Source organism: Aethalodelphis obliquidens, unplaced genomic scaffold (assembly GCF_003676395.1).
Source record: "Aethalodelphis obliquidens isolate GAN/ISIS:26980383/991018 unplaced genomic scaffold, ASM367639v1 scaffold11, whole genome shotgun sequence".
Taxonomy (NCBI): domain Eukaryota; kingdom Metazoa; phylum Chordata; class Mammalia; order Artiodactyla; family Delphinidae; genus Aethalodelphis; species Aethalodelphis obliquidens.
This window is the reverse complement of record NW_020837955.1, coordinates 7660206-7683304: the sequence shown is the minus strand read 5'-3', so window position 1 is coordinate 7683304 and position 23099 is coordinate 7660206. Positions and strand designations below refer to the sequence as shown.

Below are 23099 nucleotides of genomic sequence, written 5' to 3'. Positions count from 1 at the left end.
TTTTTTTTTTTTTTTGCGATACGCGGGCCTCTCACTGTTGTGGCCTCTCCCGTTGCAGAGCACAGGTTCCGGACGCGCAGGCTCAGCAGCCATGGCTCACGGGCCCAGCCGCCCCGTGGCATGTGGGATCTTCCCAGACCGGGGCACGAACCCGTGTCCCCTGCATCGGCAGGCGGACTCTCAACCACTGCGCCACCAGGGAAGCCCCTATTTGCAGACTTTTTGATGTTAGCCATTCTGACCAGTGTGAGGTGATATCCATTTGTTGTTTTGATTTGCATTTCTCTAATAATTAGTGATGCTGAGCATCTTTTCATATGCCTGTTAGCCATCTGTATGTCTTCTTTGGAAAAATGTCTATTCTGGTCTTCTGCCTGTTTTTTGATTTGGTTTCCTGTTTTTCAGATATTGGATTGTATGAGCTGTTTATATATTTTAGATATTAACCCCTTGTCAGTCATATCATTTGCAAATATTTACTCCCATTTAGTAGATTGTCTTTTCGTTTTGTTGATGGTTTCCTTTGCTGTGCAAAAGTTTTTAAGTTTAATTAGGTTCCATTTGTTTATGTCTGCTTTTATTTCCTTTTTAGGAGATGGATCAAAAAAATTATTGCTACAATTTATGTCATAGAGTGTTCTGCCTATGTTGTCCTCTAGGAGTTTTATAGTACCTAGTCATACATTTAGGTCTTTAATGCATTTTGAGTTATTTTTGTATACAGTGTTAGAGAATGTTCTGATATCATTCTTACATGTCATAAGCATTTTGGGGTCATCCTGAAAAAACTCTAAGGAAAGGTGCCATTTTTCTGAATTAGTAAATTCTTTTTTAAAAATAATTAATTAATTAATTAATTTTTGGCTGTGTTGAGTCTTCATTGCTACACGTGCGGGCTTTCTCTAGTTGCAGCGGGTAGGGGCTACTCTTCGTTGCGGTGCACGGGCTTCTCATTGCGGTGGCTTCTCTTGTTGCAGAGCACGGGCTCTAGGTGTGTGGGCTTCAGTTGTTGCAGCACGTGGGCTCAGTAGTTGTGGCTTGCGGGCTCTAGAGCGCAGGCTCAGTAGTTGTGGTGCACGGGCTTAGTTGCTCCACAGCATGTGGGATCTTCCCTGACCAGGGCTCGAACCCGTGTCCCCTGCACTGGCAGGCTGATTCTTAACCACTGCGCCACTAGAGAAGTCCTAAGAAGATTCTTTTTAAGAAGCTGTCAAACTTTTTCAAAGCAGCTATACAATTTTACATTCCCACCAAAAGTGCATAAGGTTTCCAGTTCCTCCACATCTCACCAACACTTGGTAAAATATATATTTTTTTAATTTTAGCCGGTGAATAAGAAAAATACGTAGTCCTTTCCTCCTCTGTTTCTCCTTTACTCTCACACTATCACCACATTCACAATACTTCTGACGCTTCTGGTTACCAAATGTGTAGGGTTTTTTCCCCCACATTAAGCAATTTTCTGTGACACCAGATGGCTGTTCCAAAATTTAACTCGATTCTGACACTATCTACCTAGAGACAGCATCGGATCCCACAGGCTAAGGGCTCAGTCCCACAAGACTGGCCCCCACTTCAGGTGCCAATTGTAAGCAGTAGGTCGTCACCCAGGTTACCCACAACTTCTATCCAGTATGGCTACAGATAGAAGGTTCTCATGACCCCTTCCTCGGGTTTAATTTGCTAGAGTGGTTCAAGAACTCAGGGAAATACTTATTTACATTTACCAGTTTACTAAAAAAGGATATGACATAGGATACAGATGAACATCCAGATGGAAAAGATGTGCAGGGCAAGGTATGTGGGAAGGGGCACAGAGCTTCCAGGTCCTCTCCAGGCAAGCCACTCTCGCCACACCTCTACTGATTCACCAACCCACAAGCTCCCTGAACCTCGTAGCCAAGATTGATCATTAACTCCACTTCCAGCCCTTTCCCCTTCTCAAGAGAATTGTGGGGGCGGGGGGGGGGCGGCGATGGGGCTGAAAATTCCAAGCTTCTAATCATGGCTTGGTCTTTCTGGTGACCAGTCGTCATCCTGGAGCCATCCATGAGCCTATACAGTCACCTCATTAGAAAAAAAGACACTCCTATCACCCAGGAAATGACGATGGTTTCAGGAGCCCTGTGTCAAGAACCTGGGGCAGAGACCAATATATATATTTTTTCTATTATTTTACAGCCAGTTTAGGGGTATTACTGGTATTTCACAGTGGTTTTAATATCTAATAATATAATCAGTAGATAGTTTATTAGTATCTTTTCACGTGCTTATTTGCCATCCATATGTCTTCTTTAGTAAAGTACCTGTTCAAATCTTTTGCCCTTTTTTAAAACTGGGTTATGTGTCACCTTACTAGTGAGATATAACTTCTTTATATATTCTGGATTCAAATCCTTAATCATATATATGTTTTGCAATTATTTTCTCCAAGTCTATTGCTTGTCTTCTCATTTTCCAGATAGTGCTTTTTGAAGCACAAAGATTTTTTAATTTTGATGGAGTCCATTTCATCAATTTTTTAATGGACTGTGCTTTTAGTGTTGTATCTAAGAAATCTCTGCCTAATCCCAAATAGGCAGAGTAGTAAATGAAGATTTACTACTATGTTTTCTTCTAAGAGTTTCATTGTTTTAGCTCTTATATCCAGGCCATTGATCCTATATTTTTTGTTTACTTTTTAAAATTGAAGTATCATTGATTTACAATTATACTAGTTTCAGGTATATCACACAATGGTTCAATATTTTTATAGATTATACTGTTTAAGTTATTACAAAATAATGGCTATATGTCTCTACACTGTACAATATATCCTTGCTGCTTGATCTTACATTTTCTTCTAGAAGTCTTCTAATTCTACATTTTATACTTAAATTTATGATCAATTTTTGTGTAGAGTGTGAAGTAAGGGTCTGTCATTTTTTAACATATGGATGTCCAATTGTTCCAGCACCATTTGTTGAAAGGACTATTCTTTTCTCCAATGCATTACCATGGCATCTTTGTCAAAAACTGACCATATATATCGGAATTTATCTGTTGACTTTATTCTATTCTATTGATCCATTTGTTTACGGCTATAGTTTTATAAGTTTTGAAGTCAGGTATTTATTAAGTCTTTTTGTTCTTTTTCAAAATTGTTTTAGCTCTTCTGGGTGCTTTGCATTTCTGTATAGGTTTTAGACTAAGTTTCTCGATTTCTACAAAGAGACCTACTGGAATTACAATAGGGATTGCAGTCAGCCTACAGATGATCAATCTGAGTCTTCCAATCCATAAAGATAGTATCTCTCTGCATTTATTTGGGTTACCTTTAATTTCTCTCTGTAATGCTTTGTAGTTTCCAGTGTACAGAAATACTTATTTTTAAAACACCAATGATAAAATTCTTACTTAAGCTTTGAATCTGGTATCAAATTGTAACAGCAAACCTTGCAAGTTACTTAAGAATCTTTCTGACACAATTTTAATTACCTTACATTCAACAATGGGACAAACAAATAAACAATGAACAAACAGTAAAGATCTGTTATCTCATAAAGTCTAAGGGTTTTAAAAAGTTCATAAAACCAAGTAGGAAAGAAATTAATGTCTATCTCAAGATGGAATTTTCCTTGACTATTTTGCCCCAAAAAAGTGTTTGGTAGCAGAAACTAAGTACAGATCTTCCTCCACTTATGATGGGGTTATGTCTCAATAAACCCATCATTAAACTGAAAACATCAATAACTCAAAAACCTACCAAACATCATAACTTAACCTAGCCTACCTTAAATGTGCTCAAAATGCTTACATTTGCCTATAGTTGGGCAAAATCACCTAATACAAAGCCTATTTTATAATAAAGTGTTGAATATCTCATATAATTTATTGAACACTGTACTCAAAGTGAAGACCAGAATGGTTGTATAGATATAGAAGAGTCGTAAGTATATTAGCAGTGTTTCACTCGTGATCGCATGGCTGACTGGGAGCTGCGGCTGACTGCCAATGCCCAGCATCATAAGAGAGTATCATACTGCATATAGCTAGCCCCAGAAAAGATCAAAATTCAAAGTACAGTTTCTACTGAATGTGTATCATTTCTGCACCATCAAAAAGTCAAAACATCGTAAGTTGAACCATTGTAAGTCAGGGAAGAAAACCAGATCTAGTACAGATGGTCCCTAATTCCCAAACCCAAGAAAATTCCACAAACTAAAGTCATATCCACAAACTCACATAATTTCTCGCTATATCTGTATGTATATAAAACTTCATACTGCCAACCCAATTAAATACACCATCTTCAGTCTTTCTGTCTCAGTGTTTATAGCATGATTTTCATCTCCAACTGTGAATGTATAAGCTTTCAAGGAAGCATATTTATCAAATAAAATGGGGTTTATATTCTACCAAATGTTCAAATTATGAAAAGGTTTTTTTTAAACTTTGAGAAGTATGAATGTTAACAGAGACTTTTTGATGAGAAACTCTCATTTAAAATAAAAACAAAAAAAAATTCATACCAGAAACCATGTACAATTACACTATTTATAATAGCAAAAAACAGAAACTACCCAAATGCCCACTGACAAGAGAAGATGATATAAACTGTGGTATTTATTTACTGAATATTGAACATTATTGAATATTGTACTGCAGTAAAAATGAATGAACTACAGTATATGCAACAACATGATAAATATTATAAATGTAATGTTGAGGGGGAAAAAAAACAAGTCCCATTTGCTTATGTCTCTAAGCAAAACTAAACATATTGTTTGGGCACACATACATTCATAATAAAGCCTTTTTATAGAGGCAAAGGAATGATATGCACCAAATGCAGAATAGTAGTTAAAGGGGATAGGGAGTAAATGGGGCAAGGGAGGGCAGGAAAATTGAGTCACTAAGGAACACATAAATAGACACATGCAAATTATTAGTAATGTTCCAGTTCCTGGGTTGAATGGAGGGTTTATATGTTTATATGCTTTATAACTTACATATGTCATCTAATTCTTTTGTAAGTATAATTATTTTTAAAAAACATAAGCAAAATCTATTTTTAAAAATCACCCATTATAAAACATTTTCCAGAAGCGTAACTGGGCACTCAGAATATACTGAGTTGGCCAAAAAGTTCACTTGGGTTTCTCCATAAGATCCTAAAACCCGAATGAACTTTCTGGCCAACCCAATACATCAAAAAACAAATTTTTTTAAGTTTTTACCTTTGTTTCTGTTCAACTGCTTTGTCCAAGTGCTGAAAGATATCCTGAAACAGGGTGCAGCTGGATTGACTATTAATCGTATACCCATATCCTCTTTTCCAATATTGTTTCAGATCATTTAAGTATTCTAAAACCTAAAAATACAAATTTCAAAAATCATTACTATTAATTTTTATTAATGTAACAGATTTTCTGATTTAATCATGATTTTTTCAGAAAAGGTTACATTGTTTAATCACCATTCTACACAAAGTATAGTAGAATCTTAGCTTTTACAGAGTTTATACTTACCATTTCAAGCATTTAAGGGTTGAACCTAAAGGTCCATGACACAGAGATTTATGCTGAGACACAAACCCAAATGGGAATGTAGAGACTGACATGCAAGAGCAAGTTAGTAGTACTCACAAGCAGTAATCCAGCATCCATGACAGTTCAGGATACTGGGTTAAAGACATGTGCTCACCTCCGCTTTTTTCTAAAATTATTTTAAGATGATAGCAAAGATATATACAGAAAAAAGAAAAAATGTACATAGAAGAATATTCATTACAGCACAGAAGGTGCCAACAGTGAATCCGGAATTTTTAAGAATTTCAGGAAGGTAGAAACCAGATAGAAAATGAGTTACTTTGGTTCATGTATCAGTTTGGCAAAAAACAGTAATAAAAGTAGACCAAGAGGGCTTCCCTGGTGGCGCAGTGGTTGAGAATCTGCCTGCCAATGCAGGGGACATGGGTTTGAGCCCTGGTCTGGGAAGATTCCACATGCCGCAGAGCAACTAGGCCCGTGAGCCACAACTACTGAGCCTGCGCGTCTGGAGCCTGTGCTACGCAACAAGAGAGCCTGCGACAGTGAGAGGCCCGCGCACCGCGATGAAGAGTGGCCCCCGCTCGCCGCAACTAGAGAAAGCCCTCGCACAGAAACAAAGACCCAACACAGCAAAAAAAAAAAAAAAAAAAAGTAGACCAAGGATATGGAAAACTGGTACTAGAAGGAATGTGTATTAATACAGATGTTCTAAAGGACAGACTGGCAAAATACACAAAAACACACATCTTTAAGGCCCGTTTAATTCTGTTTCTTATAAACTAATATTCACAGAGGAACACAAGAGACAATGTACAAGAATATCTTAGAGTAGCACTGCTTAAAGGAGCTCCCCCCCCCAAATTTCCTGGAAATACCTGAATTTCATTAATAGGTAGAGGCTTAAATAAACTGTGATATACACATACTATGGAATACTATAAGATTATTTATAGATCTACATGAACTGACATGGAAAGATCTCCAAAACATACTGCTAAATGAGAAGAGCAGGTTAAGAATGATAAATACTTACTGGCCTCTGCTACTTGCAAATAGATCAGACCCACCAACTATTATTGTTGTAGTTCAGTGGGGCAATATTATGCCATTTCTGAACCTAGCATGGCCAGAGTGCTCTTTATGTACTGGGTTTTTTTTTTTTTTAGCTGTACGCGGGCCTGTCACTGTTGTGGCCTCTCCCGTTGCGGAGCACAGGCTCCGGACGCGCAGGCTCAGCGGCCATGGCTCACGGGCCCAGCGGCTCCGCGCCATGGGGGACCTTCGCGGACCGGAGCACGAACCCGTGTCCCCTGCATCCGCAGGTAGACACTCAACCACTGCGCCACCAGGGAAGCCCTGTACTGGGTTTTTGTATAAAACCCAGTGTATGTTGTCTAACTGCTGTTGGTAGCAGGAGAAGAGCAAGATGGTGGGGAAGGATTGTACACAGATATGTAGGGAAGGAAGCTAGCTATCTGTAAGTCAAGGAGAGAGGCCTGGAACAGATACTTCTCTTACAGCCCTCTGAGGAGACCAATACTCCTGACATCTTGATTGCAGACTAGCAAAGGAATACATAATTTTCCTTCTTCATTTTCATGAGAAGTAATTGAAAGCTATCATCTATGCAAGGGGAAGCTCTGGTCAGTTATTTTCAGTGTTTTGATCCTTATGCCTTTCACAGATCTAATTCAAATGCTGGATCTCTTCCTTATTAGCTTTGTAATCTTGGACGCATCCCATAATTTAGTTGAGTCTTACTTTCATTATCTGCAAACTGAGAGTTCTAGTACCTCCTGAGAATTGTGCAAAGCCCTCAAAAATGCCCTTAGCACACAGACGTTGTTCAGTAAATGTCAATTGCTTTGTGAATTCCTGTAGTTGTGTGCTGCAGTAATTTTTTTAAAAATAAATTTATTTATTTTATTTATTTATTTTTGGCTGTGTTGGGTCTTCGTTGCTGCATGTGGGCTTCTCACTGTGGTGGCTTCTCTTGCTGCAGTACACGGGCTCTAGGCACGTGGGCTCAGTAGTTGTGGCACAGAGGCTTACTTGCTCCATGGCATGTGGGATCTTCCGGACCAGGGATCAAACCTGTGTCCCCTGCACTGGCAGGCGGATTCTCAACCCCTGCGCCACCAGGGAAGCCCTGCTGCAGTAATTTATATGAGGGGTAATCTTTGTACAATAAACATATTTGTTAAAGACAAAAAAAAAGGAATAATACAGTATAATATCATTTACTAGCAAAATACACACACAATTACACTGTTTACATTTCTAAGAATGGTATAAATTATAAATAGAGCACAGAAAAGGTTGAAAAGTACACATCAAACTGACAGGAGTGGTAGATTTCTGTGGAGAGGTCTTGAATTGGAGTTGGTGATTAAGGTAGCCTTTATCTGAATGTCAAACTTGTACTCATGTATCATTCTGATCCAACACCAAAAATAAAGGACTAAATCTTGAAACCCAAAAGAGGTACAAGAGAAGACTACACAGTAGTTATGAGCCATTCTTCTCAGAAGAGTCCCTAGAGAAATTAAGTGCAAGCCGTAAATTTAAGAGCAAGAGCAAGGGTAGGCCACTGCCATATACCAAACACAAAACTAAACATATATTAAAGAGGCAATTAAATTAAGAAGTTAGCAAAAGGGACAAAGTAAACGTTAAAAAAATTAAAATAAAAAGAATTAGATAAAGTTCTGCCAAATCTATTCAAGAAATAAAACAAAAATAGTATCAGAAATGAAAAAGGAGAGGCGCTTCAAACTGTGGCACAGGGAAAAGGATGTCAAGCAGAATTCGGCAGTCTTGCTGAGTTGAGGAGTCAGAACTCAGAGTTTAGTAAGTCTGAAGTGGTTGGAATTAGCAGGGTAGAGTATCAGAGAGGAGGAAGCTACACAGAAAAAGAACTCCAAAAATCGTGGGGGGGTCCCCTTGATTCTGCTGCCAAAGGCCGTGGGAGTTGTAAGCTGATCAATTCCAGAGCTATCACAAGGCTGAGAGATATTCATGTTCCAAGCGGCCTAAGTAGAGAGAGCTTCCATAGATACCAAGACATCCAGGACTTCAATCTGGACCCCAGAAGAGACATACTTTAATAGTAAAGACATGTGTATAAGTAAGGTTTTGTTTCTGAGTTTTGTAAGGTCAGGTCGAGAGCATGAAACTCAGAAAAATGAAGCCTGAAAAGGATCAAACTGATCCACAAGTAACTTAACTGCAAAATAAAACAAAATTCAATACTTAGAAGACAAAATCCAGGCATTCAACACCATAACGTTCACAGTGTCCAGTATCTAATAAATAATTACTGGAAATACATGAAGAAACAAGAAACATGACTTATAACTAGAAGAAAAATCAGTCAGTAAAAGAATCTATCATAAGAAAGAAGGAATGTAAGGATAATTCAGTATTAGAAAATGTACTAATGTAATTTCTATGTTAGAAGATTAAAGAGGAAAAAAAAATCATCTTCCTAGATGCCAGAAATTCAGCAAACATTCCTGATCTTAAAAACAATAAATAAATAGAAGGTTTTAGTAAGAAACAGAAATTTTCTTAACTTGGTAAGGATAACTACTAGTGACTATGCCAAACATCATATTTTTCAATGAAACACTGAAAGTGCTCTTAACTAGAAAATATAAACAAAGCTTTGGGTTTTAAGATGATGGAATTAAGATATATATGCTCTCTTCTCTCAGAAATCACTCTAAAAAAAGAAGAATGAAAAAGAAATGCAAATGCCCCTTTCAAAGAAATTAGGAGACCTCTGTACCCTGAGCCACCACCATAAATGAGGAAGGACTGCCAAATGCAGTGAAAATCAAATAAAACACAAACAAAACCCCTCAGATAAAACCAACAGAAGACAGATTCTCAAAGCACATTGTACACTTGCAGGAGTAGATCCAATAATCCTTTGCTTGAAACAATAAGAACGAAGTCTAAGAGGAGCCTCCCTGGACAGTATGTAACACCATTACAGGAAACAGACTGATCTTCCATCTTTACAAGAAGCATTCTACAAAGAATCTCAGAGAAAAACTCCAAACTGGAAGGAACACGACTTATCTCTGAATAGCTGCTCATCCCTACTGGCCGTCTGAGAAGTAAAAGCTGAATTCACTGCAACGATGAGTAATAATTTAAAAGGTGCTAGTATCTTTACAAACATACAAATTAAAAACAAGACTGCTACACAGATAAAATAGCCAGAAAAAAACCCCTTACCCTAGAAATTCTGCTACAGAGCAAATGAAAACTATAATTAAATAAACACAGTATCATGAATTCCAAAGACTTAAGAAAATAAAATAATCATTTAAAAAAGAATGAGTCCAAAACAAGAAAAAAAATATATGGAAAGAAGCATAAAGATAGAAATATAAACTGGAACAGCTCCAAAAAATAATTGGGCATTATCTAGTAAATTTGAAGTTCTGCATATCCTATGATCCAGCAATTCTACTACAGACATAGACCTTCAGAAATGTGTATATACACACCTATAGACATACACAAGAATATTCATAATAGTCCCAAACTGAAAACAACCCAAATGTTCACCAACAAGATAATTGATTAAAAAACTATGGTGGGGCTTCCCTGGTGGCGCAGTGGTTGAGAGTCCGCCTGCCGATGCAGGGGACGCGGATTCGTGCCCTGGTCCGGGAAGATCCCGCATGCCGCGGAGCGGCTGGGCCCGTGAGCCATGGCCGCTGAGCCTGCGCGTCCGTAGCCTGTGCTCCGCAACGGGAGAGGCCACAACGGTGAGAGGCCCGCGTACCGCAAAAAAAAAAAAAAAAAAAAAAAAAAAAAACTATGGTAATTCATGTAATGGAATATTATACAGCAATAAAAATAACTGAACTATAGCTACATGAGGCATCATAGATAAATCTTAAAAACATAATGTTGATAAAAAACTAGATACAAAAAAACACATACTGGATGATTCCATTACATAAAGTTCAAAACATAGTTAAACTGTTTCTTGGGAAAAAAATAAATTAGTAGACACTAAACTAACATAATAAAGAAAATGCAGACACACAAATAAGTAATAATAATGGGGACATGTCTCCATGTATAATAATATATGGGGACATAATAATATAATAATAATAATGGGGACATAATCTCAGTAATAATAATGGGGACATGTCTCATAGAAGGAAGACATTTTTTTAAATCATGAGATAAATTTGCCAAACTCCACAAATAAATCTGAAAACCTAGAGAACATGAATGACTTTTACAAGAAAATATTAAATACCAAAACCGACCCCAGATGAGATAGAAAATCTAGATATACTTGTTACAGAAGATAGACACAAAGCTGCAAAAAGCTATCCCACAGAGAAGTACATAGTTCATGTGTCATTTCTTTTGTAAGGTTTACCTGACTGCCATTAATCAACTTCCTCCTTTGTGTATCACTATACACTATATATACTTGTTATAGCCATCCCATTGTCTTGCAATGGTTTTTTTGTCTTTCACTCCTTGTGACATTCTTTGAGGACAATGCCTATCTTACGTTAGTATCTTCAGTTTCAACCAAGTGCCTGGCATGGAGCAGGCACTCAAACAATATTTGCTGAATGAAGGCACAGATGGACCAGCATTTCATAAGGTCTTGGATATCTAATAATATCCAGAATTCTTAGAATTTCATACATTTCTATTCATTTTTAATTCTTAAAACATTTTTTTTTATAAATTAATTTATTTTATTTATTTATATTGGCTGTGTTGGGTCTTCGTTGCTGTGCGTGGGCTTTCTCTGGCTGTGGCAAGCGGGGGCTACTCTTCGTTGCCGTGCGCGGGCTTCTCATTGTGGTGGCTTCTCTTGTTGCGGAGCACGGACTCTAGTCACGCGGGCTTCAGTAGCTGTGGCTCGCGGGCTCTAGAGCGCAGGTCAGTAGTTGTGGCGTGCGGGCTTAGTTGCTCCGCGGCATGTGGGATCTTCCCTGACCAGGGCTTGAACCCATGTCCCCTGCATTGGCAGATGGATTGTTAACTACCGCACCACCAGGGAAGCCCCTTAAAACATTTTTAATAAATAATTTCAAACATAAAAATAGAGAACAGGAGCATAATGAACCCCCACGTACCTCTCATCCAACTTCAACAACAATTAACACTTGGCCAATTCTGTTTCAGTTATGCCCCTACCACCACCACTGGATTATGCTAAAGCAAATCCCAGACATCATTTTATTGCATCTGTAAATACTTCAGAATGTAAACCTATTTCATAGTGAAAAGTCCTAAGCAGAGATTTTTGTGTCAAATTACTGAAAAAGAAAAAAAAAAAATCACAGGAAACATCTAAATCAAAAGAAAACTTTAGGGCTTCCCTGGTGGCACAGTGGTTGAGAGTCTGCCTGCCAATGCAGGGGACACGGGTTCGTGCCCCGGTCCGGGAAGATCCCACATGCCGCGGAGCGGCTGGGCCCGTGAGCCATGGCCGCTGAGCCTGCACGTCCGGAGCCTGTGCTCCACAATGGGAGAGGCCACAACAGTGAGAGGCCCACATACCACAAAAAAAAAAAAAAAAGAAAACTTTATATTTTTTAATGAAGAATCTAACTTATTTGCTTTTACTATATAAAAAGAAAGTCTCTTATTCAATTAATTTAAACATGTATTTCAAATTTTCAAATCATGGTCATTTAAATGAGAAGTTCTTTGAAAGTGGCGGTGGGGGGTGGGGGTGGTAGGATGAAGTGGGAGATTGGTACTGACATATGTGCACTAATATGTATAAAATGGATAACTAATAAGAACCTGCTGTATAAAAAATAAATAAAGTTCAAAAAAAATATGAGAAGTTGTTTAAAGGTACCTACACAATGGAGAAATCTGGAAGGTGCCACTTTAATCATATGATCAAACATATCATCATCAGTGATGTGACAAACTGACATCATTCCTTCTGATTAGACACACTATATAAGAATACTTATATAGTATTCTTGTCAAAAATGTTTAAACCCCAATCTAATCTTAAGTGAAAAAACAGACACAAAGACATTCTGCAAAAAAGCTGGCCTAGATGCCTGCAAAATGCCAGTGTATAAAAGACAAAAGAAAGGCTGGAACACTCTTCTAGATTAAAGGCAACTAAAGGCATGACAAATAAATACAATGAATGATCCTTGATTAGATCCTGAATTTAAAAATAAAAAAAAAGTGGGAGGGAGACGCAAAAGGGAGGAGATATGGGGATATATGTATATGTATAGCTGTTTCACTTTGTTATAAAGCAGAAACTAACACACCGTAATAAAGTAATTATACTCCAATAAAGATGTTTAAATATTTTTTTAAAATAAAAGCTATAAATATAGGATTCTATTAAGACAAGTGTGAAAACACAAATACTGACTGTATATTAGACAATACTGTACTATATATGCATATGTAAATTTACATTTTATTATGATTATGTAGGAGAAGTTTCTTGTTTAGATGTACGTCCAAGTATTTAAGGGTGAAGTGTCTTGATGTTTAGAAGAAAAAGGTTACATATATATGTGACAGAATAAATGTCCCTCAAAGATGTCTACATCCTAACGCCTACAACCAATGAATATGTTATCTTACATGATAAAAGGGAATTTGCAAATGTGATTAAGTTAAGGAGCTTAAGATGGAAAATTATCCTAGACTATCTAGATGGGCCCAATAATCACAAAGATCCTTATAAGAAGTAGGCAGGAAGGACACAGTAGGAGATATAACAATGAAGCCGTGGTCATAGTGATACAAGGAATGCAGGTGGGCTCTAGAGACTGGAAAGGGCAAGGAACAGATTTTCCCCTAGAGTCTCCAGAGAACACAGCCCCCTGTTGATACCTTGATTTTAGCCCTGTAAAATTCATTTTGGACTTCTGACTTCCAGAACTGTAAGATAATAAATTTGTGTTGCTTTCAACCACTAAGTTAGCAGTAATAGGAAACTATTACTGTTATAGCAGTTATAGCAGCAATAGGAAACTAATAGATTATAAAGAAAGAAAAACAAATGTGGCAAAAAAGGTTAAAAACTGGTGAATGTAGGTGAAGGACATGAATGTTCATTCTGTTATTCTTACAACTTCTGTCAGTTTGAAATTTTTCAAAATAAGTTGTGGGGAAAAAAAGAGAGAAGTTCATATGCAATAAAGAGATAAAAGGGTAATCCTAAAAATAAAAGGAAAAGAAAAACAAGTAGCACAGAATCTAAGTCACCTAATAGTTCCATCTTTTACGATATGGAAATAAAAGCACAGCGTTGTCGGTCTTTGGAAGTAAGGGACCACATGGATATAGCTACTCAGAATACAAAAAGGGCAGATAGCCAGGTAAGCATATGCCAAATATTCCAACAACTGTAGTAACTTGGGCAAATAAGTTGTTCTTCTGTTAAAAAGTAAATTTCCCTTTTGCCCACACCCCTCAGTCATTTACACAATACTGAAAATCACTTCAATTCTGTTTATTGGCCTTTTCCCCTACAGCAATCTGGGCAGGGAGGAAAGGGAGGTGAGGAATTTTGACACAAGTGAATGGTGACCATAAGTCTCAGTTTACACCTATACTGGTGTAATTATTACTGGTTCCCCTTTCACTTTTAAAAGTATTCAATTTAGGAGATTCCCTAGTGGTGGAGTGGTTAAGAATCCACCTGCCAGTGCAGGAGACACGGGTTCGAACCCTGGGCCGGGAAGATCCCACATGCCGTGGAGCAACTAAGCCCATGTACCATACTACTGAGCCTGCACTCTAGAGCCTGCGAGCCACAACTACTGAAGCCCGCGTGCCACAACTACTGAAGCCTGCGTGCCTAGAGCCTGTGCTCCGCAACAAGAAGCCACTGCGATGAGAAGCCCGCGCACCACAACAAAGAGTAGCCCCCACTCGCCACAACTAGAGAAAGCCCGTGCACAGCAACGAAGACCCAACGCAGCTAAAAATAAATAAATAAATTTATAAAAAATAAAGTACTCAATTTAGAACATAAATTTTATGATCATCCTAAGCACAGAGTATTTCAAAGAAGGGTAGGCCGGGATGTTTCTGAAGTGATAGTTATGGACACTTAGAGGAGATGAGAAGTGTTTTGAGTACTTGAGACAGAGAAAAAGTAGATCATCAGGGAGCAATTCAGGAGCACCGAGAGGAAATACATACACCTATTACTTCTGGCGCTCAGCATCCTAGAGCAAGCATCCATCGAGGGCTCTTTTCCCTTCTTCCAACTTACCGGCTAAGCCCTACATCTGCATTGGCATAATACTACAGAAAAATCACCTTTAATCTGGTTGTTGGTCACTTTAGTCTTTAATTAACGAAATAAAGCACTTGTTTTACTTTCAAATGTACATTAGCTCTCAGCTTAAAAGCTTGCTTCTAACTGACAAATAGTACACTTCTTTTCAAAAATTTGAGGTTAAATTCTGAAGTTAGTAATTGATTTTCATACAGAATGCTGAAGGTTCCATATGTATGCAAGGGATGACTGAAGTTTCTAAAGTCTGTATTTCTGAATGACCCATACATAAAGATACATCTTACTCTCATCCATCAGAATTCTATCCAATGCCTTGATCCTCAATACTTAAGAAAACAATTAACACCTTCCTACCCCAACTCTCTGGCTCCCAGCATCCCAGATTTGACCAGAATTTGCCTCCTTTACAGTCACCAGAGCTCTGTCTGCCCTTCTCTCTCTAGAGTCTAAAAGTCTACAAAGAAACAACATGAATGAAGAGGAAAGAAAGGGAATACAAAGTAGCCAGGCAGAACCAAGATGAATCACTGCCATCACTGGGTAGAAAACAGAACTCTATTTATTATGAAAACTTTATAAAAGAATAGGTATTTGGAAAACCATTCATCCTCTCTGAGCTTTGGCTTCCGATAAAAAGAAGAATTTGGATTATATTAGCTCTATAATCCTTTCCAGCAGTAAAATTTGATGATGGGTTAAGTAGGTTTTTAACTGGGTGGACCTAGAAATCAAATCACAATGGAAGAATGTTTTCCAGAGTTTTATGAGCCTAAACTATTTACAAGTAGGTAGGTCCTATCTGAACAATTAATCTCTCTTTTTAAGGAAAATTACAAGATAGTCAAAGGCACTTAATGTTCCCTACTCTGCTTATTTTTTGAAAAGCTGCTTCAAATAAAGACAACAATGAAAACCATGCAAAAAAAAAAGCAAAGAAACTGCAAAAGTAATACTTACCTTTGCATCATCTATGTCAAAAACATCACACCAAGGAGATTTAACACCTTTAATTGCCAGGTCAAATGAACAGGTGAAAAAAGCTACCTGAATTAAATCTGAGAGAAAAAAAAAGGTAAAATTTGTAGGTTACTATTTCCTGCAGTTTTCCAAAGGCTGAATATCTATAGAATGCCAAGGACTTACTACATAAAACATAACTTGATTTTGTTACTTTTAGAGGATTAGAGGAGGGGAGATAAAGTTATAAAAGGTTTTAGTCCCCAACTTGAAAGTCAGCAATGACAAAGAACATTTATTGAACAGTTCTTTTAACTACACAATTCACATTATAACTATTAAGAAGAAGCAAGTACAGAGAAGGATATAAAAAAGAAGAGAAGACTGCAAAAGGTAAAGAACAAAGAAAAGGCAGACTGAGGAGTCAGGAGGAAGGTGAAGCAAAGGGTCAAGAAGGAGAGAAACAAAGAGGGAAAAATCACACTATGAGACCTGACTCTGACATTAATTATCCTGGGTAAGTCACTCTAGGCTTCCTGGGTCTCAACACAAAATAGGTAAAGGATTTATTCTTTTGTCAAGCAATATCAAAGGACATATAATTAATATATCCATAACACATAAAGGGTACCTATGATCAATAAGAAAAAACATAAAAATAATCCAATAGAAGATGGCCAAGGTTATGAAGAGGCAATCCTCAGAAGGAATGAAATAGCTAATAAACATATGAAAAGATGTTCAACCTTACAAGTAACCAAAGAAATGCAAATTAAAGCTAGATATCATTTTTCATTAATTAAATTGGCAAAAGTCAAAATGACTAATAATATCCACTGTCGGATGAATTGGGGGAAATGAGCATTCTCACATATTGTTGATATAAATTTTTCTACACCTTCAGAGAACAATTTGGAAGTATATGTTAAGATGTAAAATATTCATGCACCTTAACCCAACAATTCTACCTATAGTTATCTTATAAACTCTCAAGTGCAAAAAGCAGACTATAAGAATGTCCACTGTTGCGTTATTTGAAAGAGTTAAAAACTAAGAAAAAGCTTAGTAGGAATGTAATTTCCTATAAAATAAAGAATTTGGACTGTATTAGCTCCAGCCTCTCTGACCAGTAAAACTTGATGATGGGTTAAATAAATTTTTAACTATCATTTACCTAAAAATGTAATCATATATATCCTATAAAATAACAGAATTTAAAAAAATGAGACAGATACATTGCTAAGTAAAAATAAGTTACAGAAAATACATACAGCATCACCTTTCTATGCAAAAAAAAAAAAAGTATTTAAATAGCTAAAATATTTTTGAACAGTTACTCTGTGCCACGTACTGTGCTAATGCTTTGCATGAATTAATCTCATATAATCCTTGCAATAATCCTGTGAGGCAGGTACAATTCCTATATCCATTTTACAGAGAAAGAAACTATGGCACAGTGATATTAAGGAACTTGCCAAAGATCACAGAGTTAGTCAATAATATAACAAAGTCAAGAATCGAATAGTCGAATTCCAAACAGTCCAATTCCAGAACCCATGATTTTAACCACTATGCTAATATTGCCTCCAAAAAAAAGTTGTTCTCAGTTACCCCATCAGTAAAATACAAATAATCCTTGTCAAGTCAGAGACTAGAAATAATGTTTTTTAAAAAATCTTCAACAATCTTAAATGCCCACTAACAGAATAATGGCTAGATGCTGGTATTATATAATGGGATTCTGTACATAAGTTTAAAATGCAGAACTAGAATTACACACATTAAATTAAAAAAATGCAAAGTTGAATTAAAATCAAATTTCAGACTGATACCATAGTTTGATACCATTCCTAAAAGTTTAAAAATCTGCAAAATGCCCCATTTAGTCATAGAAACATAAATATAAAAACCGGCATGGGATGACTTAAATGTTCAATTCATGACAATGGTTACCTCTGGGAGAAAAGGAAAGGAATGAGATCCTAGAGAGGGACAAAGGACCCTCAATTTATTTAAAGCAACTAAGTGAAGCATAATGTTAAAATCTGATCAAACTAAGTTGTGGGTATACAGATACTCATTATATTAGCCTTTATTATTATCTATATACTTGAATTATTTCCCAAATAAAATAATTTTTAAAGCTCTGCAAACGACCCCAATGTATAGCCAGTTGAAGAAAAGAGAAAAAACTCAATTTTAGATGCTAGTCTAGGCATCTTCACTTTTTTGATCCTTATAAAGCATTCAGACACCAGGACTGACATATTCTAGTCTAATTAATTTATTCCCAACATCTCCTATTTCTAGTCTTTGGAAATTTATTCACAGTATAATGAAATCACACTCTATATATCTGTCAATATCTGCTGTATGGATTATACATTCCTAGAAAACAGGAAAAAAAATCTTATTATTTTTTCTTAATTTCTCATTGCTAGGTAACCATGTACCTTGGTTTTCCACCTGCTCTCCCAGCATAATTATTAATAGTGTTTCCTTTCACCCTAAAGTGTCCCAGGTGGCACAGTCTACCATCCACTGCAATAGCTTATGACATACATGACTGCTCATTTTCTCAGCATCTCTAGGTATAAAAGCTCCAAAGAAAAAAAAAAAAATCACACTACTTTTTAAAAACTTAACCTCTCTCAAAACATTAACATGTACTTCTGAACTGCTTTAAAAGCTAAAGAATTTATATGACTTTCCATTTGTATCACTTTAAGAGGAGATAATTCAGAAAAAGATAATTTTTGTTTTATAAATAATGTTTAGAGTTGAAGCTTTATATAACTTTGCCCTCAAAACAAAACAAAAAATTCCAGGATACATCAAGAGTCTTGTGTATTAATTTACATAAAACTCAAAGAAGAATCTGAATCTAAGAATAGTAAGCATGAGATATAGAATTTTCTTGACCTAGAACACATTATTTTCTCAACGTAAAATCAATTGTGGTCCTTTAAAAGGAATAACTTTATGCTTCCATATTTTTCCACGTTCAGAGTTTAAAAACCACTTAAACTATTTCAGAGTTCAAATGCAAGACAATAGGCACATTACCTGCATTTAAGTTGTTGACTGGCACTTGCAAAATACCTGCAACTTTTTTTAAAATGTTCTGCATTTCTGGTCCAGTTTTGAAGGCTTCTACATGATAAAGAGCCGTAGCATTCCTTTCCACTTGAGTTAAAAACTTCTCACAATGATCAAAGAACCTCATTAATTTATCATTAATTCTTGGAGGTCCACACTCCATGTCTGAAAGGGAAAAAAATAATTGTGTGTGTATATGTGTGTGTGTGTGTGTGTGTGTGTGTGTGTGTGTGTGTGTGTGTGTGTGTGTGTGTGTGTGTATCCATTGACACGAATGACAATTCCAAATTATTGGAAAATTTTGTTTCAAGTGTAAAAAGGAACCCTAAAAACCTATTTATTCATTGACATGTCTGAAATAAGTACACACTGCTCAAGAAAGACATAGGGCAAAACTATTCCCCATTTGTAATAATTGTTAGCTCATGAGAGGATATGCTAAAAAAGACTAAAGAAACAGAAAATATCAAAGATAAAATAAAATGTTAGAGCAATACTACACTATGAAATAAAGGTAACTGAAATGAATGTTTTCTTAAAGAAAACAAAAATAATTAGATATGAATGTCATAAAAAGTGTAAAAATCTATTACCTAAGTACTGTTTCCATCAGGCACAGAAAATTTGAGAAAACAACCTAAAAATGAGCAACGTTTCTAATTACAAAGTGAGAGAGAATTCAACAGACAGGCTCTGTTTTACTACTCTAAGCCATAGTCTAAATAGAGTATTTTATTTTCTCAATTAAGTTTCTCAACCCTGTGTTCCTTTACAAAAGACTGCTTTGGACAAAAACTACTGACAATAGCACAAAATACATTAAAGTTTCAGGTCTTCTGTATTTCATTGTGCTAGATGCTTCTGATTCGGTTTATTTTCTAACTGAAGCTCCAGAATAACTTCCCATTTAGAATTTTATGTGTTAACATTATTTCCCCAATTCGGTAACAAATACATACTAGAAAAGCATTCGTAATCATGCTTCAGCTACTGGGGTGCCTTTTAAGTTTTCTCAGAGTCATATTTAAAAATACACAGATTCCAACCATCATTTCTCCAATAATTTACCATGAAAAGAACACCAAGTATACTATTTCTGTAATTAAAATAAGAAAATTATCCCTAGTTATACCATTTTGCTTCAGATGTGTATGTGAAAATATTTATATGTATGTGTGTGTGTATCCATTTCAGGAGCTCCTGAAATGAATAATTCTGCCAATTTTAACTGGTAATCAGATTACAGTTCTTAAGAAATTACTAGGAAAATCTTTGTCATCTTTTTCTGTGGCCTCAAAATTTCCTAAGTGGATCTGGATAATTCATCCCTGCTATTATCTAATTACTGCTATTCTTTAAATAGAAACAAAGGCATTGTTCTGTTTCTGTAAGAATACAAAATCCAATTCAGTGGCTTCCCTCCAAAGCCTAGATGTACACAACAGGCAAAACAATTGTCTGTAGATAATAATGAAGCAGCTAAGCAAAGGGTTTAATCTCTGATACTGAAAATGGTGAGGGATGGCTTATCCTGAACTATTTTGATCCACGGCTGGCAAATGCCCATTCTCATAATCCATCTAAGGGCAAAAATTCATTCATCCCAGAAGGTCCAGTAGTCCCTTTTTGGTATACACTATATACATATATAGTACTATATTGAAGTATGTTCTGCTTTCAACATTCAGTTAATTTAACAGATTTGTGGGAAATCTTCACTCATATCAATGGAAAAAAGTCTAGCTATATTAAAAAGCATGATTCAACAAGTGACTGAACACAAGTCAGCCAACCGAGTTACTCACAGAGTCATGACAGAGTCATAACACATGACAGAGTCAATGGAAGAACCCCTTGGAGATGGCTGAACGGCTTAAGAGAGAATGCTATTAGAGAAATGACAAACCAATCTACTTCTAATTTATTTTTTGCTTGGGCTTTTTAAAGCTAAATGATGCCTCACCTCAACTTTGACCTTAAAGCTGATCAAGAAAGTATTAACACTTGTTCATCTCTCTGGCACAAAAATGTCATGTTTTCATTCTTATCCTTAAGTTACAGGACAAATGGAAGCTGTACGTACAGTGTAATGGTTAAGAGACCAAGCTCTAAATCAGATTTCCTGGGTTCATACCTACTCATTTGAAATTAGGCAAATTAGTGTTTCTACGTCTCAATTTCCTCACCGGTTAAGAGGGGGGGAAATACAATCAACCTCAGAGAGCTGTTGTAAGGATTTTGTGAAATAAATGTGAGGCATGCAGAGCACATAGCAAGCATTAAGTGTTTGCTAGTATTATTATATGACTTTTAAAATATTTTCTAAGGAAAAAGCATCATTTGAGGGAAAACAGAAGACCTGGATTCTGGGCCTCAAACTAAGAAAGGACAATCAGCAGGGCATTTTCTTAGGCTCAGCTTCTTCACCTGTGAAATAAAAGAGCTCTGCTAGACGATCTCTCAAATTTTGCAAAAGTATTGGTAGTGGAATAAATTAGTAAAGTACTGTGCCATGACCATGGACCACAGCTACAAGGAGAGTAACTCTATAGTACATGCAAAATCAAAACAGAGAAAAAAGCAGAGCAGTAAAGAAAATTTGAGAGTACTTCCCAAAATATGTTGTAGGTCTAGAATTAATATCTGAAAAAGCTGTTAAATGAAAACAAAACAAAACAAAACAAAACCCAAATAGTATTAGTATCAGAAGTAAAACCTGAGGAAGAAAAGTCCTAGATTTAAAAAAAAAAAAAAAGAAGTGCGCCGAACTGCAGAACTAGTCGCCAGAGAGGGAGGAAGGGGAGAGGGGTTGGTGCTCAGATGGAGAAATTCATTTTGGGAATGGGTGATCAAAAACTGCCCTGGCCTGTCTCCCTTCCTACTGGATCCCCCAACGTCTACCACAGCGTCCTGCACGTAGAAGGTGCCAAACTCATCCCTGATGAATGAAAAAATGAACATTATGTACGAGGATAAGGGAGAGAGCCAAGTCCTGAACATCCCATGGGATGGGGGGCTGGGGACAGAAGGAAGTAAGGAGAGGCTGGGATCGGGGAAGTCCGGGATCTGGGGGAGGACCGAGGCAGGGCACTGGCTGGGCGGCCCGGGGTGGTCACCTGCGACGTCGGGCGGCGGTAACCCAGGGTGGTAGTGCTGCCACAGTCCCTGCAGGAAGGCGGCGCCGCTGTCCATGCAGCGGTGCTTGGAGCTGGTGACTAGCTGCAGGCGGCCGCAGTTTTCTCGGCTGAAGAGGACCGGGAAAAGGGAGGCCAGGCGCAGGGCCAGCTGTCGCATGTCCTGCCGCCCCTTCTCCACCAGCTGCCCGTCCATCCAGTCTGCGTACCACAGCGGCCAGTTGGCCAGCACAGCGCCCAGGTCGCCGCCGCCGGCAGCGCGGATCCGGTCATCCCCGGGCCCGCGGGCCTGCAGCAGTCCGTGCAGCTGCCGCAGCTTGCGGATCTGTTTGGTGGTCGGGTAGCGGGTGCCGTGGCGGATGAGGGCGACCAGCTGTACCGGGGTGCAGGTCTCCTCCAGCAGTTGTGGGTCCCGCCGTGGCGCCTCGGGGTCCGGCAGCAGCCCGGGGTTGGCATCCTCGTAGCGAGTCTTGGTGCCGAAGTAGGGGCTGAGCGGCGAGACCACGCGGTTCTCCGGCTCCAGGAGGGAGCAGCGAGAGAGCGACGAGACCAGCGCCACAGCCAGGGCCGCGACGGGTGCCACGGAAACCCTGAAGAGGCGGCAAGGGCCACGGAGCATGATGCACTGCGCCCCGCGGAGGGAAACATACCGGCTCAGTCGACGGCTTCCGGATCCGGTGGGCAGGGGGCGGGCCCGGCGGGTGCTTCCGGCCAGTGCCCCACCCCGGGAATCACTGCGCGTACCCAGCTCTCAGGCTGTGAGGAGGCGGCCACTGTTAGCGGAGTACCGAGAATGCGGGCTGGACGCTCGGAGGAGCCCAGTGGCCCTGTGGCTCGGGTGAAGCCGGTAGAAATCCTCGAGGCGCTTCGGAGACCTGTGGCTTAGGTGGAGCCGGCGTCGCCTGCACCCCCGAGCGTGGGCGAGTTTCCTTGTAGCTGTCGGCGCCTCAGGGACTGACTTAACGACTCCTGTTTAAATTCTCTTGGGTGTGAATAAGCCGGGACTCAGCCTTAAGTCTCCAAAGCTGCCAAAACAGGACATCTTTTAAGAGCTGACTTCTGTATCATCATCCATACCCCATT

The 23099-nt window shown here is 38.1% G+C and overlaps 1 protein-coding gene across 7 annotated transcripts in view; it reads right to left on the bottom strand.

Annotated features, from left to right (window-relative positions):
• MINPP1 (multiple inositol-polyphosphate phosphatase 1) overlaps positions 1-22669 on the bottom strand; it is a 167971-nt gene extending 145302 nt beyond the window's left edge. For 3 of the 7 annotated variants that reach the window (XM_027111929.1, XM_027111931.1, XM_027111930.1), the window contains exons 1-4: positions 21999-22665; positions 18850-19047; positions 15784-15881; positions 5220-5353 (exon numbers count right to left, since the gene is read on the bottom strand). In XM_027111929.1, coding sequence (XP_026967730.1) covers positions 5220-5353; positions 15784-15881; positions 18850-19047; positions 21999-22635 — 1067 coding nt within the window. In that variant the 5' untranslated portion in view covers positions 22636-22665. Of the gene's footprint in view, positions 1-5219; positions 5354-15783; positions 15882-18849; positions 19048-21998 lie in introns of those variants that run through there. The other 4 variants (XM_027111927.1, XM_027111928.1, XM_027111932.1 and 1 more) reach the window with 4 other exon arrangements.
• Positions 22670-23099: the final 430 nt, after the last annotated feature.